General features: G+C 31.8%; 1 protein-coding gene across 1 annotated transcript in view; it reads left to right on the top strand.

Annotated features, from left to right (window-relative positions):
• Positions 1-14853, top strand: part of LOC107365159 (adenylate cyclase type 8) — a 35035-nt gene that overhangs the window by 13109 nt on the left and 7073 nt on the right. The window contains exons 2-11 of the mRNA XM_015932633.3: positions 1009-1934; positions 3038-3261; positions 5229-5378; positions 8374-8510; positions 8907-9146; positions 9600-9758; positions 9837-9987; positions 10168-10419; positions 10495-10851; positions 14422-14519. Coding sequence (XP_015788119.2) covers positions 1055-1934; positions 3038-3261; positions 5229-5378; positions 8374-8510; positions 8907-9146; positions 9600-9758; positions 9837-9987; positions 10168-10419; positions 10495-10851; positions 14422-14519 — 2648 coding nt within the window. The 5' untranslated portion in view covers positions 1009-1054. The remainder of the gene's footprint in view (positions 1-1008; positions 1935-3037; positions 3262-5228; positions 5379-8373; positions 8511-8906; positions 9147-9599; positions 9759-9836; positions 9988-10167; positions 10420-10494; positions 10852-14421; positions 14520-14853) is intronic.

Genomic DNA, 14853 nt, shown 5'->3' with positions numbered 1-14853 from the left:
GTTGATCAAGTTTACCAATTCAATTTGACTGCATTAATTGAACTAAACTGTTCGACTAATTGCGTTAAATATGGAAATTCACGAGAAAAACAAGATTATTATGATTCTTCAGGGAATCGAGAGTTGAACCTTTATTCTGATAACAAACCACTTGATAGTAATTCATTATTATCATGATTAGGACAAGATTGAAACTAATATTTGCTTTATTATTAAACACAAAAGAGTAAGCAAACACATTGAATGCTAACAGGATTATCCATCATGTTTGTTTTATTTTTATCCTTTTTTTGTTCTTCATTCATTTTCACCTCAATAACCATCGATAACCTGTAAGAATTGTAATGAATCATGTTTTCCTCTTTTTCCACGAGAAAAAAAAACTCGATAAAGTTTCGAGACAAACTCACGCATCGACTTGATAAAAGCCGAGCTTTTGGCAAAAGAAGAAAAATTATTTTCGATTCTTCATGATTCAAGTAATTTTCAAAAGAATAACTTGAAATTTCGATTAATTGCATTTCATTTCCGTCTAAATGACTGAAGAATTGAAGAGGGAATAATCTTAATTCAGAAGATTTTCTACATTTTGTTCAGAAGAATGGAATGATTAATCATTTATGTCTATTGAATTGCAATCGGATTAACTTTTATTGTTCACTAACCACAAAAAGTTTTTAAATCTTGATTAAGAGCTTTTTGATTCTCAATTTTGTTGAACCTTTCATTTGATACAAAAGTTAAAACTCAAAAGTCGATTTGCTTTTGCTTTTGAAAGTGATCTTTATAGATGTTTCAACCGATTATCAGTCCAATTGGAAAAGTTCAATTTTGGTGAAATTTTCTTCTTCTTTTTATTTTCTGGAAATCGATTGAATGTTTAATTGAAATTTGTAATTATGGAAGTTTTCAACATTTCGCTCGAAGCTAATTTGATGGGAACTAATTAGAAAACTGTCAAATTTGTCTATTTTTAATCTAAATTTCAATTTTTCTTTTTCTTTTCAGTTTTAAAGTTGAATCATTTTGACCTGATTGGAGGTGAAACTGTTCAATGTCATGTTCCAATCAGATTGCTTTGAAAAGTTATGGCAAAGGAAAGGTTGGAAAGTTGAATTTAAAAGACATTGGCGGACCTACTTTTATCGTCAACAAGGAAAGTGATCGAACGAATGGCTGTTCTAATAGCTGGGAATCCAATCCCAATGAGACTAGTTTATCTCACAATGATTTGTCAATCATCTTGAATGACGATGAAACGCCGAACTGTGATTCCAAGTTTCGCTCTTCACTGACTTCCACAGCTTTTTACTTTAAACGTAAACGAACCTGGCAGATAAACTTGCGCCGATCGACCAAAAGACAAAATTCACTTGAGAATGGCGTCTCATCTAGCAATCCATGTTCACCAAGCTCACCGGTTGACAGTCAAGTTGAGGGTTCCTTTAGTGCCAATAGGAGTGACCGTAAACGGTTCAAGGAACCACTTCGTTCCAGTGTAATAAATGTTCAGCCTTCCAACAATAGGACTTTATATTTTGCACCCGATGCAGGGGCGAGTGATTACATTGGTGTTCATCTGCCCAAATTGTCCAATGAGTTTAACGATGATCACCTAGAGTCGGGCTATCAAAAGTATTCTCAGCGTCAAAGACAAAAGTCGCTTGTTCTTGTCAACTTGCTTGATATACTTCTTAAAGTTTCCCTTTTCATTAGCAAAACAAGTTCAGTGAAAAGTCAAGAAGATTTACTCCCGACTCTATCGACAACCGACGAGAATCCGGATAAAATTGAATCTTTTGAGCCTTTATACGCACTTCCCTGGTTGTTTAACAATTGTCTTATAATCATATTCATAACATGTTGGAATTATTGTGCCAACAATTATCTTCACATAGCTGCAGGTGCAACCCTGGCTACATTCAATATGGAAGGTAAATATTTCACCATGAAAAGGCTTTCAAATCCATTCTGAACCATTTAAAGAGAAAAGACTGATTTCTCAAAACTAATCTTCTCACTTGTCATGTTTAACTGACGAAATTTAATGAGCCATTAGACAATCGAGAATCAAAATTGTCGAAAAAACTTTTTCTTCGACAATGATTGCTCCTGGAACTGAATCGATAGTTTTTTTCTTTTCTTGTTCAACAGATTTTCAAATCGTTAGTTCATTAATACAAGAGATTAGACTGTGTAAAGCTCTTGTTTTTGGTTTTCATTTCAACTTTAATCGAGATTTTGTTTTCTTGAAAAAACCGAAATCTCTTTTGTCATCTTGGTTAGTCAAATCAATTGATTTAACCATTTTATGAACACTTTTTGCTCCAAATTAGATTTGTATTCAAACTTGTTCATTTCACAAATGTCGATGATAATCTTAAAATGAACAATTCATATTTGATGAAGAAGCAAATTTATTTTGTCAAAAATTCACTTTTATTCAACTGCCATTGTTTAAGTTTCACTTTTTTCCCTCTATTTATCTTTTTCAAGTCTATTCGTTACATTTGTTCATCTTCATTTATAATTCCCAATAGATACGATTATTCTGAAGATTCAAAAGATTTTCAGCTACAGAAATAGCTACAGTTTTCCATTATTCTTGTTCAGTTGAATTTCCTCTTTTTTTCTCATTCCTTTCACTTCCATGTCTTTTTGTTTACTCTTTATCAGCATCTTATTCTGTTGATTCTGTTCACATTTTTTTACCTTTTTTTCTTTCTGTTTATACTTTTGCTTCCAATGCTACTCAAAACTCATTCATATCGTCCTTGCAGTTGTTTGTTTTCAATTCAACAATATCAACAACTAAACAAGGAAAAAAACATGCAATAAAAAGTGCATAAAAATACACAGAATAACAAAAATCTTAGAATTCCTTTGCATCTTATTGTATTTTAATACGTAAACATTACAACAGACTAACGAGTTCTGAGAAATTTCGCAAACTTTTCGAGTTTAGGCAAAATCACATTCGAAATTTTCATGCCAACGAACATTTTCACATGCTTCATTTCTTATTTTACTTTCCCAGCTCTTCTTGGTTTCCAATTTGATGAGGATTTCAACAGTTTACATTTGCCTAAAGGAGGAATAGTCTGGCCAACAGTGTTTATTGTTTTCATCACTTTTGCCATGATGCCCTTACCACTCCGTTGGTGTGTCCTTTGTGGCCTAATGACCTCTATACTTGATATAACATTCATGTGCCTCACTTTCATTTTTGATAATCAAGACAGTTCAACCTTCGCTCGAAAGGTAAAGTCTAAATTTTCAACTTTCATTGCGAAGTCAAGAGATGGTTGCACTCACCCTAAACCCATCACTTGCTACCGACAACATTATGGTTGACAACAGCTAAGTCACAGAAAGTCAAGTTTCTTCACCTTTACTTTGAAAGAAACATTTCCTTTGTTGATATAAATTGATAATTTTTAGCAAATTCAATAGAATGTGAAATAATCGAATCCTTTTCAGGGTGAACAAATTTTCACGGTGAGAGAAGCAATTTGTCAAATTTTCATCTCAATCTTTCTTTAACATCTTCTTTCACCGGAAAATTAATGATTCGTTTAAAAGTAGAGTTAGTTGGGAATAATGTTGATAATAATTCAAAGTTGCAGTTCATTTAGTTTTTCCTATTATTACTGGGAGTAAATGAATGTCGATTTTGTTGTTAAAGTTAACAAAAGGTTTAAAAGGTTAAGACTAAAATGAGCAAAAGCTTGAACACTCGACTCTTTTGTTCACCCAAAAAGGGAGTGTTGAGTTATCGAATATTAGAATTTATCGAAATTTTTTACTCGCAACATTATTCCATCATGATTATACAATTGCTTTTTGTTCCAAAAAACTTGTCCATCCAAAGTTTTTCTCAGTGAAAACAAAACAATCGATCAAGTTCAAGTGTACCACAGATGAGAATATCAAATGTCAATGAAAATTGATTTGCCAAATTTCCTATTCTGATATGATGATTAGAATAACATGAAAGGCAGAATAATGGTTACATTATCATGAATCAGTTTCATGAATTTTTCATCAATTTCATTTCTATTGGTCAGTCAACAATAGCAACTGCTCCATTAGACTAATTGAAGTAACCTCAGTGAAGGGCATGAAATTGATTGTCCAGTAAAGATTGAAAAATGGTCCAAGCTTCAGCTGTTGAAGCAGAAAAATTTAAAAGTTTATTCAGACAACCTCTAACTGTTGAACATTTTGTCAAGTATGATTCATTCGACGATTTTTATCGGAAAATGAACTAACATGAAGAGACATATTCCTTTCCAAATCTATTGCCAGCCATTGAAGGTCATCATGTTCTGCCTCTTATCTGTTATCAACTTTTATCAACTTATCTCTTTTCGAGCTTCTTTTTTTGATGTAATATTTTTCACTCCCAGTGATTGTGACAATTTCAATTATTTTATCCTGTTGCTACAACATTTTTAGATCTCTTTGACATGGAATTAATTTTTGCACTCACATTTATCGTCAACTACTTTCCACTCTTATCAGTTGATCAGTTAATGCAAGGCCATGTAATATTTCAGAAATTCCAAGGTTCAATCAGATAACTGAGATTCTTAATAAAGATAGATTCTTCCTTTGATCATCAATTTTCGTTGTCAGAACACAAACGATAGAGAAGAGAAAAAATCGAAAAAAAAGTCAAAAATTGTATCAAAACTCCCAGCTCAAGATATTTTTCACTCCCAAGTTTCACTCCCTTTTGGAGGCAAAAAAAACTTTTTCCAAGAGAAACTTTTTCTCTCTCATAAAAAAGTAATCGTTTGCATAACAATTATTTAATCAGATTCAGAATAAATCTTCATTCATGAATAATATGTTTCTTAACTCTTTGCCCTCTTAATAATCTTTATTATGCTTTCCATTTGCATTCAATATTATTTATTGTTACTTAAGAGGAAACCTTTTCATTTCTCACCATCACTCACTGGGAGGTTAAAATGTTTCAGACTCAACCATTAGAATGAATAAAATATTGTTATCATTATGATTGCTTTTATCAACAATAATATTTAAATTTTGAAAGCGATTAACGAATCATTCAGGAAACTTTATTATTTGACTAACTTTACATTTCAATGTTGAACTTTAAACACCTTCTGCTAGAAGTTCAATTAAAGATGAATCAAGTAGCAGAACTCAACAAAAATTGATGAAAATTTTTCTTCTTTAATCATTTTTCCCTTCTCCAGTTGACTGCAAATATACTTATATATTCATGCATCAATTTTGTCAGCTTGTATACTAAATATTTAACTGATTGTGCACAACGAAATGCATTCCTAGAAACGCGCCGTTCCATTGAGACGAGATACAAAATTGAACGAGAAAATGGAAAACAGGTAAGTTTGAATTTTCATTTTCTTCCATAACATGATCTTTTCAAAGACACTAGTGATTCCTTGAAATGCCAAGGTTTTTCTTCTTCGATCTCTCAATTGTTATAAAAAAACTTTTGAAACATTCGTTCACAGAATTAATCGTTTTAAAAATGAAATGTGAAACTTGAAAGGTATCATGAGCTACTTGAGCATGTATTCATGAGAATTTTTTAAATGTTATTTGCCATCTTTTCCGAGACTAATGAGTAACTGTCAAAATGCCATTTCTTTTTTACTCAGCCTTATCGTTATCATCCATAGTTCCTTACATATTCATTCATCCTGAAACTCTTGCAGCTTTTAATAACTTGCATGATCTTATCGAGAATTATTATAATTAGACAAATTGAAGGAAAATTTTGCTCGAAATTTCATCTCAAGAAATGAAGAAAATTGGAAAAACTTTTTAAAGGCAAATATTGGCTCGTCATTTGGAAAACTCAAGTTCGAAAAATTTACTGGTTTCAAAAAAATCTGGTTTTTCTTTTTCACATTTTTTCTTCATTCTCACGTTCAGTGAAAAGTTGAATTTAAAATGTTTTGACCTTAAACTTCATTCATCAAGTAATGTTTAAATGCTGTTTCGTTGGATTGATTAATGTTCAACTTGACTTTTGAGGAATTTTTGTTTAGATCAAATTTTCTTCCTTGTATCATATTTTTAGATTGCTTTGACTTTCAACTTTAAGTCGAACATTTTTTATTAACTTCTTTTTCTCCTTCTTTTTCCATGTAATATGAACATTGAACAATGAAATATAATAAAAAAAAGTCACTCAAAGTGTAAACATTTTATAACAACAAGTTTATCAGTTTTGCAAAACACGAAACTCAAATAACATTTTAAAATTAACGTTACAAGTTTTTTTCCTTTTCATCGTTATTGTTAATCAAAAGGCTTTTCATTGAATTTTGTTTCAAAAGATTGAAAATGATTATAATATTAACTATAATAACATGAAACGAACTGACGGTAAAGTGGAATCTTTGGTTGAACTTTTTTCTTGCTGATCATTACAATTCAGTTTGCTATTTGAAATGATAATTTGACGAGAAAAGTTGATGAAAAAGTTTACCTTCTTTTGCTTTTATAATCTTTAAGCATTGATCATTATTTTTTATTCAGATGACATGAATTAATAGTGATGATAATGAGGTGAAAATGTTTTGCATTTGTAAAAATTCAAAAAGAACAAGAAAAATGTCAACTTTTCAAGTTTTTTCAAGTTATTACTAGACAAGGAATTGTTGATGAAATGTCGTTGAGAGTAAAATTTTGACAACTTTGTTAGTCTCCAAGCTGTTTAAATGTTATTAGAGCAATTAGTTGATGGTTAAAGTGTTCATTATAACAAAATTCATTTAATTATTACCAGTTTTTTTAACTTTTTTTCACTCCAATTTTCAAGTTGCGCTTCTCTCAGCTTTTCATTAAATACACTTTTAATCAAATATTGAAATACTTTTGTTGATTCGCTCATCAAGTTGATGATTGTCATTTAAATGATAAAAGCCTGTTCAAAACATGACAATGTTCATGATTAAATGTCAGACTTGAGTTTACCTTTACACTCTCTCGTTAGATCAGAGCATAAGTTGTGATTGTCAGTAATTAAAAGCTCGCAAGGAAAGTCATTAAATTCTTGTTAAATTTTCAATCAAACGTGATTCTCGCTGCACTTGAAAATGCAAAATTGAACGAATTCTCAATGGAAACTTTTCTTTTCAAACTTGTATTAGAGCTTCTCGGGCTTCACTTTTAGTCGTTGACTATTCTTAGCTCAAGATACTCTTGGCCCAACTGAGTTGAGTCTTAAACTTGCGAATTGAAATAAGATTATTGTTTAAGGATAGTCACCGACTATCACTAGTATGAACAAATGTCAAGTGTAAATCGATAGGAGATACTATGTACTAGACCAATATGTAAACCAAGTTGGAGCTCAATACAAAATCCAGGAGTCAAATGAATAAGAAGCATAAAAGTCAACTTCAACTCAACGGGACGTTAGAATTGTCCGAAGCTAGAGAAAGCTGATAATTATGTCTTACTGTGAAGTTTTAAAACTTGAGAATTGAGATTTTTCAAAAAATAAATTGCTTTTGAATGAATAAGAAAATTTACATTGAAAGACAGAGAATTTTAAGGTTGTAACTGCTTACTTGTCACTCGAGCTTCAACTCAGCGAACGTATTGACGCTGGTATTACTCCTTAGAAACGCCATAATGACATTCGAGCCCCTGATACATGTAAGAAATATCTTTTTGTTTCTTGTTCTTGAAACTAAAACTTCGATTCTTGATGCAATTCAACAATAAGCTCTTTACGAGCGTCAGCAAGTACTTCAAGATTTCACGAAAGTAAAGATCTTCCTTTGATGAGGTTCATTTCATTTGGGCATCCAAGAGATGATTCATAAATCTCGCAATTCTATTTTTCGCTTTCATTGTTTCATTTCAATATTTCATTTTCATTGGAGATCAGTATACATTAGTGCATTATTAAGAGATCCGTTTGCTTGTTCCATCCAATTCATTATACATGACAGTCCAACTGAGAGTGGACAATAGAAACTACAAAAGGAAGAAAAAAAACATGGATTATCGGTTATATTATGAAACTTGTAAGAAATGGACAGAAAAGGAAAATTAATGAATCGAAAAGATCATGTTGATGGAAGAAAAGTGAATAATGAAACCAAGTATTGTGATGATAATTATAGCACAAAGTAATGAAAGATGAAGGAATGAAAAATCAGCATCCCAAGTAATTAAATTAATTAGCATAATGTAATTGACAATTTAATAAATGTGCTTCTCTCGTCATTTTAATGCTAACCTTTATTCATCATATTCATTCAACGCCAAATGATGACACTTTTTTGTCTCCAACTTTGTTTTCTTTACTTTTTTTGCATTCACCTTGACTTACCTGGTTTTGAATATCGTTTCCAGGAGAAACTTTTACTCTCACTTTTACCTCGATTTGTGGCTTTAGAGATAATCAAAGATATTGCCGAAGAGGAAGATCACAGGAAACTCCTTTCAGCTCAATTTCACAAAATTTATATTCACTGTTATAAAGATGTTAGGTAAGAATTGGATAAATTACAGAATCCAGAAAATTGGCTTCGAGTTCAACTTTTCTCAACTTTTCGTCTTCCTTTATTCATCATTAATTTATCCAAACACATTTTTCATTTCTTCAACTTTTCATGTTCTTTTCATTTCATTAAACATTTTTTTCCTCATTACTTTTCATAATCTTTTTACTTTTCTCTTTTTCCTGGAAAACTTATTTACTCTTTCTTAATTATTTATTATTCATTTGTTTTTGCATATTTTACTCAACCAATAATTGCAATTACTTTGAAGGTGAAAAGGTTCAAGAAAAGTTTTCTTTTGTTGCTAATTCTGATTCTGCTTGTTTGCCCTTTAAAGGCTCATTGAAATATTTTCATCATTTTTTGCTTTTCTTTATTCATCAGTATTTTATTTGCAGATATTCAAGGTTTTACAGCTTTAGCGTCTAGCTGCTCAGCTCAAGAGTTGGTCAGGTTGTTGAATGATTTGTTTGCCCGTTTCGACAAGTTGGCTCACGAAAATCACTGTTTAAGGATCAAGTTGCTTGGCGATTGTTACTATTGCGTCTCTGGTCTTCCAGATCCAAGAAAAGATCACGCTCATTGTTGTGTCGAAATGGGCCTCCATATGATCCAAGCAATCAAGTAAGTTTCACTCGTGAAAAAGCTCTCCTGTCCAGTCAAAAATCTCATCATTTCCTCAGTCGAAATAAAAAACAAAAATAAATTTTATTCACCTAAAGTGTTGAACAAGGTCAAATGGACACATGATCTTGAATAACCCGAATAACCAAATCTAGAGTCTATTCAATTAGTCTCTCTCTTTGACTCATGCAAGAAAAACTAATTTAATTTAAAAACTCCCAGTAAATAAATGAACTCCCAGAGCATAGAATCGAGGTTTTGCATTCTTGTTCAAAACATTTATTTTAGTGACAATTTTAAGCTTCTAACTGTTTCATTGAGAGAAATTAATTGAAAATTTAATTCTGAAATTCATTGTTTCTTTCACTTGAGTTGAATTGACAATCTTGAAGTAACTCGACAAAAATTTAAGTGAAAATTCAATCTTCTTTTTTCATTAATTTCTCGTTTCAGGCGTGTTCGTAAGAAGACTGAGTTTGATTTAAACATGAGAATTGGAATTCATAGTGGGTCAGTTTTATGTGGAGTTTTAGGACTTAGGAAATGGCAATTTGATGTTTGGTCAAATGATGTTACACTAGCCAATCACATGGAATCAGGTGGACTTGCTGGGTAATGTAACGAAAAAAATATTCAAACGTTTTTCATTCTAATCATGCCTTTTTGTTTGTGTGTTTATTGGCTTCTCAGTCGGGTTCACATCTCAAAGGCAACCCTCAACTACTTGGGTGAATCTTATGCGGTGGAACCTGGTGATGGACAGAGTCGAGACAATTATCTTCGTAATCATGAAGTTGAAACTTTTTTAATCAAACAAACTGAACCAACACACATGAAGAGAGTGAGTAATGATTACAAGGTTAAATCTGTTGACATATAATCATGCATCCATAATCAAATGATTTATGCATCATAATTCATGTTCAACATTTAACTTGATAACATAATTTGATTAACCACATTTTCAGGGGAAAATTAATTTTCGTTTTTTTCTCTTCCTTCGATACTCATATTGATTCAGGTTTATTCAACTCATGGACCTATTTTCTCATGCAAAGAAAGAAGCTCCAGTCAAGATTCTACCTCAGTGTTTCCAGAGAACTGCAATCCACCCAAACGTCATGGTAAATGTTCAGTGAATACATTAAATTCAGAGCCAATCAACTCAACCTCAAGTGCAGATGAAAATAGGCGAATATTTAGTTCTACAAGTTCACAGAGTGCCGATGATGATGGAACCCTTGAATGGACTCCTGAAATACCCTTTGGAAATGTAATTCAATTTATTCTTTGTTTCAATGCTCATTGAAAGTAATCACGAAAAAATACTTTTTTTTGCTTCGTTTAGTTCAACGATTTACGATATTCACTTGACGATGATCCATTTGAAGCTGAACCTGGAAAAGTGACTTCAGGTAAAGCAACTTCTGGTTCAAAGTTGAGAAAAGGTTTTACCTCACGCAAGTCTGGACATGCTAATTTGGTTTCACCTTCTGTACCCGAGACTGGCCTTGAGATAAGCACGATTGAAGGCGAATCAAAGAACCTTTCAATTAAACGTAACAATGAAACTGTCCTTACGGTTAGTCAACAAGTTGACGAGCTTATTGACCATTCCATCGAGATTGAGTCAAACAAGAAAATGATCAAGGAAAATGTTACCTGGTTCACATTGTCATTCAAAAATTCAGACATGGAAACCAAGGTGAGTCAACTCGAAAAACTTTATTGAATGCAAATATCAAATACAAACAAAATTAGTGATTTTATGTGATCTTTACTCGTCAAAACTTTCAACAACAATAATGCAAACAAAACAAATGAATCCTCCTGGCTGTCGAACATAAATCGAAAAATGAAAATCTTTAGGCTAAAAGCGACTTTCATCATTGTCAATCGATATCAAAGTTGCCAATTTTAATCACGATAAGCTCAATGTAACCTAAATGATTCACCTATTCAGCTAATTGGTTTTCTGAACTTTGATTACACTTGGAAGAAGTATAAGTGATTCATCATGTTAATATCAACCTTTTCAGTTTCACATTGTAAATGAAACTTTGATAAGATGCACTTTAGTTATCAGTTGACTCGATACTGTTTTTAGACATTATCCGAGTGTTGACTCACAAAGGCTACAAAAAACTGACTCGAATGTCAAACATATTATCAAACAAAATGTTTAAACGTTGAGTCACATCTGTAAGTCTCAGCTTTGGAACCATACTTCCACCGGAACCCAAAAACTTAGGTTTCCCAAAAGCTTCCATTCGAGTCATGAAATTAGTTACTCAGAATGATTGAAGTTGGCATCTTTTATTGCTTTAATTAGGACAATATCTGATCCCCTTCGAACCTCCAACTTTCGTTGTTGATTAATGAAAACATTCTTAGCAGATGTTTTCACTGTGCTTTGTCTTGTGACGGTCCAAGAGTTTCACCTCTACAAATTGTTAAATAAACTTTGAGTCACATCTGTAGTAAGTTTATTATGACAAGTTTCAATTTGAACTCATTGTTCATCGACTTTTATCTAGTCTAACCTTGCCTAACCTAACCTTACCTAGCCTAACAAAAAATGACTCAAGGTTCATTTTTATGTGAACCAAGGATGAGGACAAAAACGGCCTAGATTTAGATTTTTCTCAAACTAATTTTTTCAGCTGTAAAAAAACATGCAAAACAAGATACTGTGAACCATTTTTTTTTGTATTCGAAGCCGTTTTCGAGAAAATGGCCTTAAATTTTTTTTTATTTGAAACATAGATTGATTTTATCATGCTGATCATAGATATTTAATCGGTTTCTGGATTGACTTCGTAGTTGCTGAGATAAGTTGAAAAGAGTGTTTAAAACCATTGAAACAATACCTAATGCTAAAGCAAACCTGAAAATGAGAATGAGAAAGTGCGTGAAGCCAAACAGAAACCAGATTTTATCGATCTTTACCATAAGGGCTTTCTATTGGTGAAAGAAAATTTCAAGAAAAAACCCGCAAAACTAGCTTACTTCTGATTATGTCGCCTTTCACAACGGAAATTGATCTGTAGGTCCAAGAAATAGTTCGTGAAGCCAAACAGAAACCAGATTTTATTACTCTAAATGATGAGAGCTTTCTATTGGTGAAAGAAAATTTCAAGAAAAAACCCGAAAAACTAGCTTACTTCTGATTATGTCGAATTTCACAACGGAAATTGATCTGTAGGTCCAAGAAATAGTTCGTGAAGCCAAACAGAAAATAGATTTTATTACTCCTAATGATGAGAGCTTTCTATTGGTGAAGAAAAAAATCGTAAAAAAACCCGCAAAACTAGCTTACTATTGATAAGGTTAAATTTTTAGCGGAAATTGATCTGAAGGCGATAAAAATTCCATAGGTAATACATAAGTCAATAAAGCCTTCTACTGCACAGTCAATCTGAGTATTTGTTGACTCAATCTAGATTTTTTTACTTGTGTATGACGATTGGATTGCTTCCAGTATGTTTTGACAGCTTTAAGTCTGATCTACTTCGATAAACTCAAAAAATAACAAACAAGTTTTGTTTGCGGGTTTTTTCATCAATTTTTTCTTCACCAATAGAAAGCCCTTATGGTAAAGATCGATAAAATCTGGTTTCTGCTTGGCTTCACGAACTATTTCTTGGACCTACAGATCAATTTCCGTTGTGAAATTCGACATAATCAGAAGTAAGCTAGTTTTGCGGGTTTTTTCTTGAAATTTTCTTTCACCAATAGAAAGCTCTTATGGTAAAGATCGATAAAATCTGGTTTCTGTTTGGCTTCACGAACTATTTCTTGGACCTACAGATCAATTTCCGTTGTGAAAGGCGACATAATCAGAAGTAAGCTAGTTTTGCGGGTTTTTTCTTGAAATTTTCTTTCACCAATAGAAAGCCCTTATGGTAAAGATCGATAAAATCTGGTTTCTGTTTGGCTTCACGCACTTTCTCATTCTCATTTTCAGGTTTGCTTTAGCATTAGGTATTGTTTCAATGGTTTTAAACACTCTTTTCAACTTATCTCAGCAACTACGAAGTCAATCCAGAAACCGATTAAATATCTATGATCAGCATGATAAAATCAATCTAAAAAACTTTGTTTCAAATAAAAAAAAATTTAAGGCCATTTTCTCGAAAACGGCTTCGAATACAAAAAAATGGATCACATATCTGAGCTCAGCTACAAAAGTTAGTCTAAGAAAATTGGTTCATCCCTGAAAATTTAGCTAGGCCGTTTTCCCTATTCTTTTTGTCCTCGTCCTTATCAAGGTCTATTAAACCATGTTTAAACCAAACATTAATATTGCAGAACCATGGTCAACTTGTTACTCTCAGTTGAACGTTTAACTTGATTCAAGTTAATCTCTTGTTAAAATGGTCACTTTGACTTTAATAAATAACTTATCAATTCCTATCAACTCAACCAGTTCACCATCTTATTAATTTGTAATCATCCTTCAACACTCAACTTTAAACCATTCATTCCTGTCTCATTTCATTATCACTGAACAAAATGATTATTTAAATTGTTGAATCATTAAATAATAGTTTTTAAAAGACAAAATGAGCAATTTATTCATCATCAAATCTCTAATAAATACCAAGTCAACTATTGGGATGAAAATTTACAAAAAATAATGAATCAACTTAATTGTTGAATAAGCAAAGCTAATTACTGTTGCTATTATTGTTTTATATTGTTCAGTTTGTCATCTTCATGACATGAAATAATGAAGGAATAAGATTTAGAATAATGAATTGAGGAGAAAAAGAGAAAAAAAATTCTTCTCATGTTTATCTTTATTATTTTGTTCAACTTTTTTTTTTTCATCCAACAGGGTAAATTGAATAACATAATGAATTCAGTTATGAAGTAATCAAGATGATTTTCTTATCCTTAATTGTCTTTTCTCATTTTTAATGCAACGTCTTCCATTCATTGCAATGTACATTTTTTTCTTGTTCAATCATTAATAGTTTTTACTCTGCTACTGATTAATTAAGATTTATGGTTAAATGATTTAATTAAAGGATATTGATTGTTCATTCATTGTTAGTATTCATTGAAAGGAAAAATCATTTATCTGATTAATACATGATGCTAATACTGATGAGTTGCGATCAAATTTGATAAAAGTCCATTAATTACATGAAAGGTGTAAATGCTTGACCCTTGATTGGATGAGAATGTTAATTGGGCAAAAGAGTTAAATTGTTTCACCGATAGTTTCTCAACCAATTCAAGATTAACTTTGTTTCTTTTCAATCCACAGTTTCATCAAACTAAGGACAGCGTCTTCAGGTCAAATATGCTTTGCATAGCTGTGATATGGCTTTTGCTTTGTGGCTCTCAGCTGATTATTTTTTCTCGGTAAGTATCGATTCAAGTTAATTTCAATTTATGAATAGCGAAAACGGTTTGATTGGAAATCAATTTCGATGATATTTATCAAGTGCTTGTCTCTAAGAGTGAAGTCATTTTCAACATCAAATAGGCCAATGTATAGCAATTGTTGGAGTGATTTCTTGTTATCAGTCTGTTCTTACCTGGTTTCGCCGATATTTTCAATTCTTATTTCTATTATATTTTCATCAATAGTTAGGGATTAAACAAAAAATCTCATTTTCTGTGGCTAAAGCCATCTGGAAAAGGATTGCTAATGTTATTCATAAAGCAGTTCACTTACAATCTCAACTGTTAGGTA

Source organism: Tetranychus urticae, chromosome 3, assembly GCF_039701765.1.
Source record: "Tetranychus urticae isolate SD_2017Ah chromosome 3, NJAU_TeUrti_SD_1.0, whole genome shotgun sequence".
NCBI classification, from domain to species: Eukaryota; Metazoa; Arthropoda; class Arachnida; order Trombidiformes; family Tetranychidae; genus Tetranychus; species Tetranychus urticae.
This window is presented reverse-complemented; position numbering and strand designations above follow the sequence as displayed.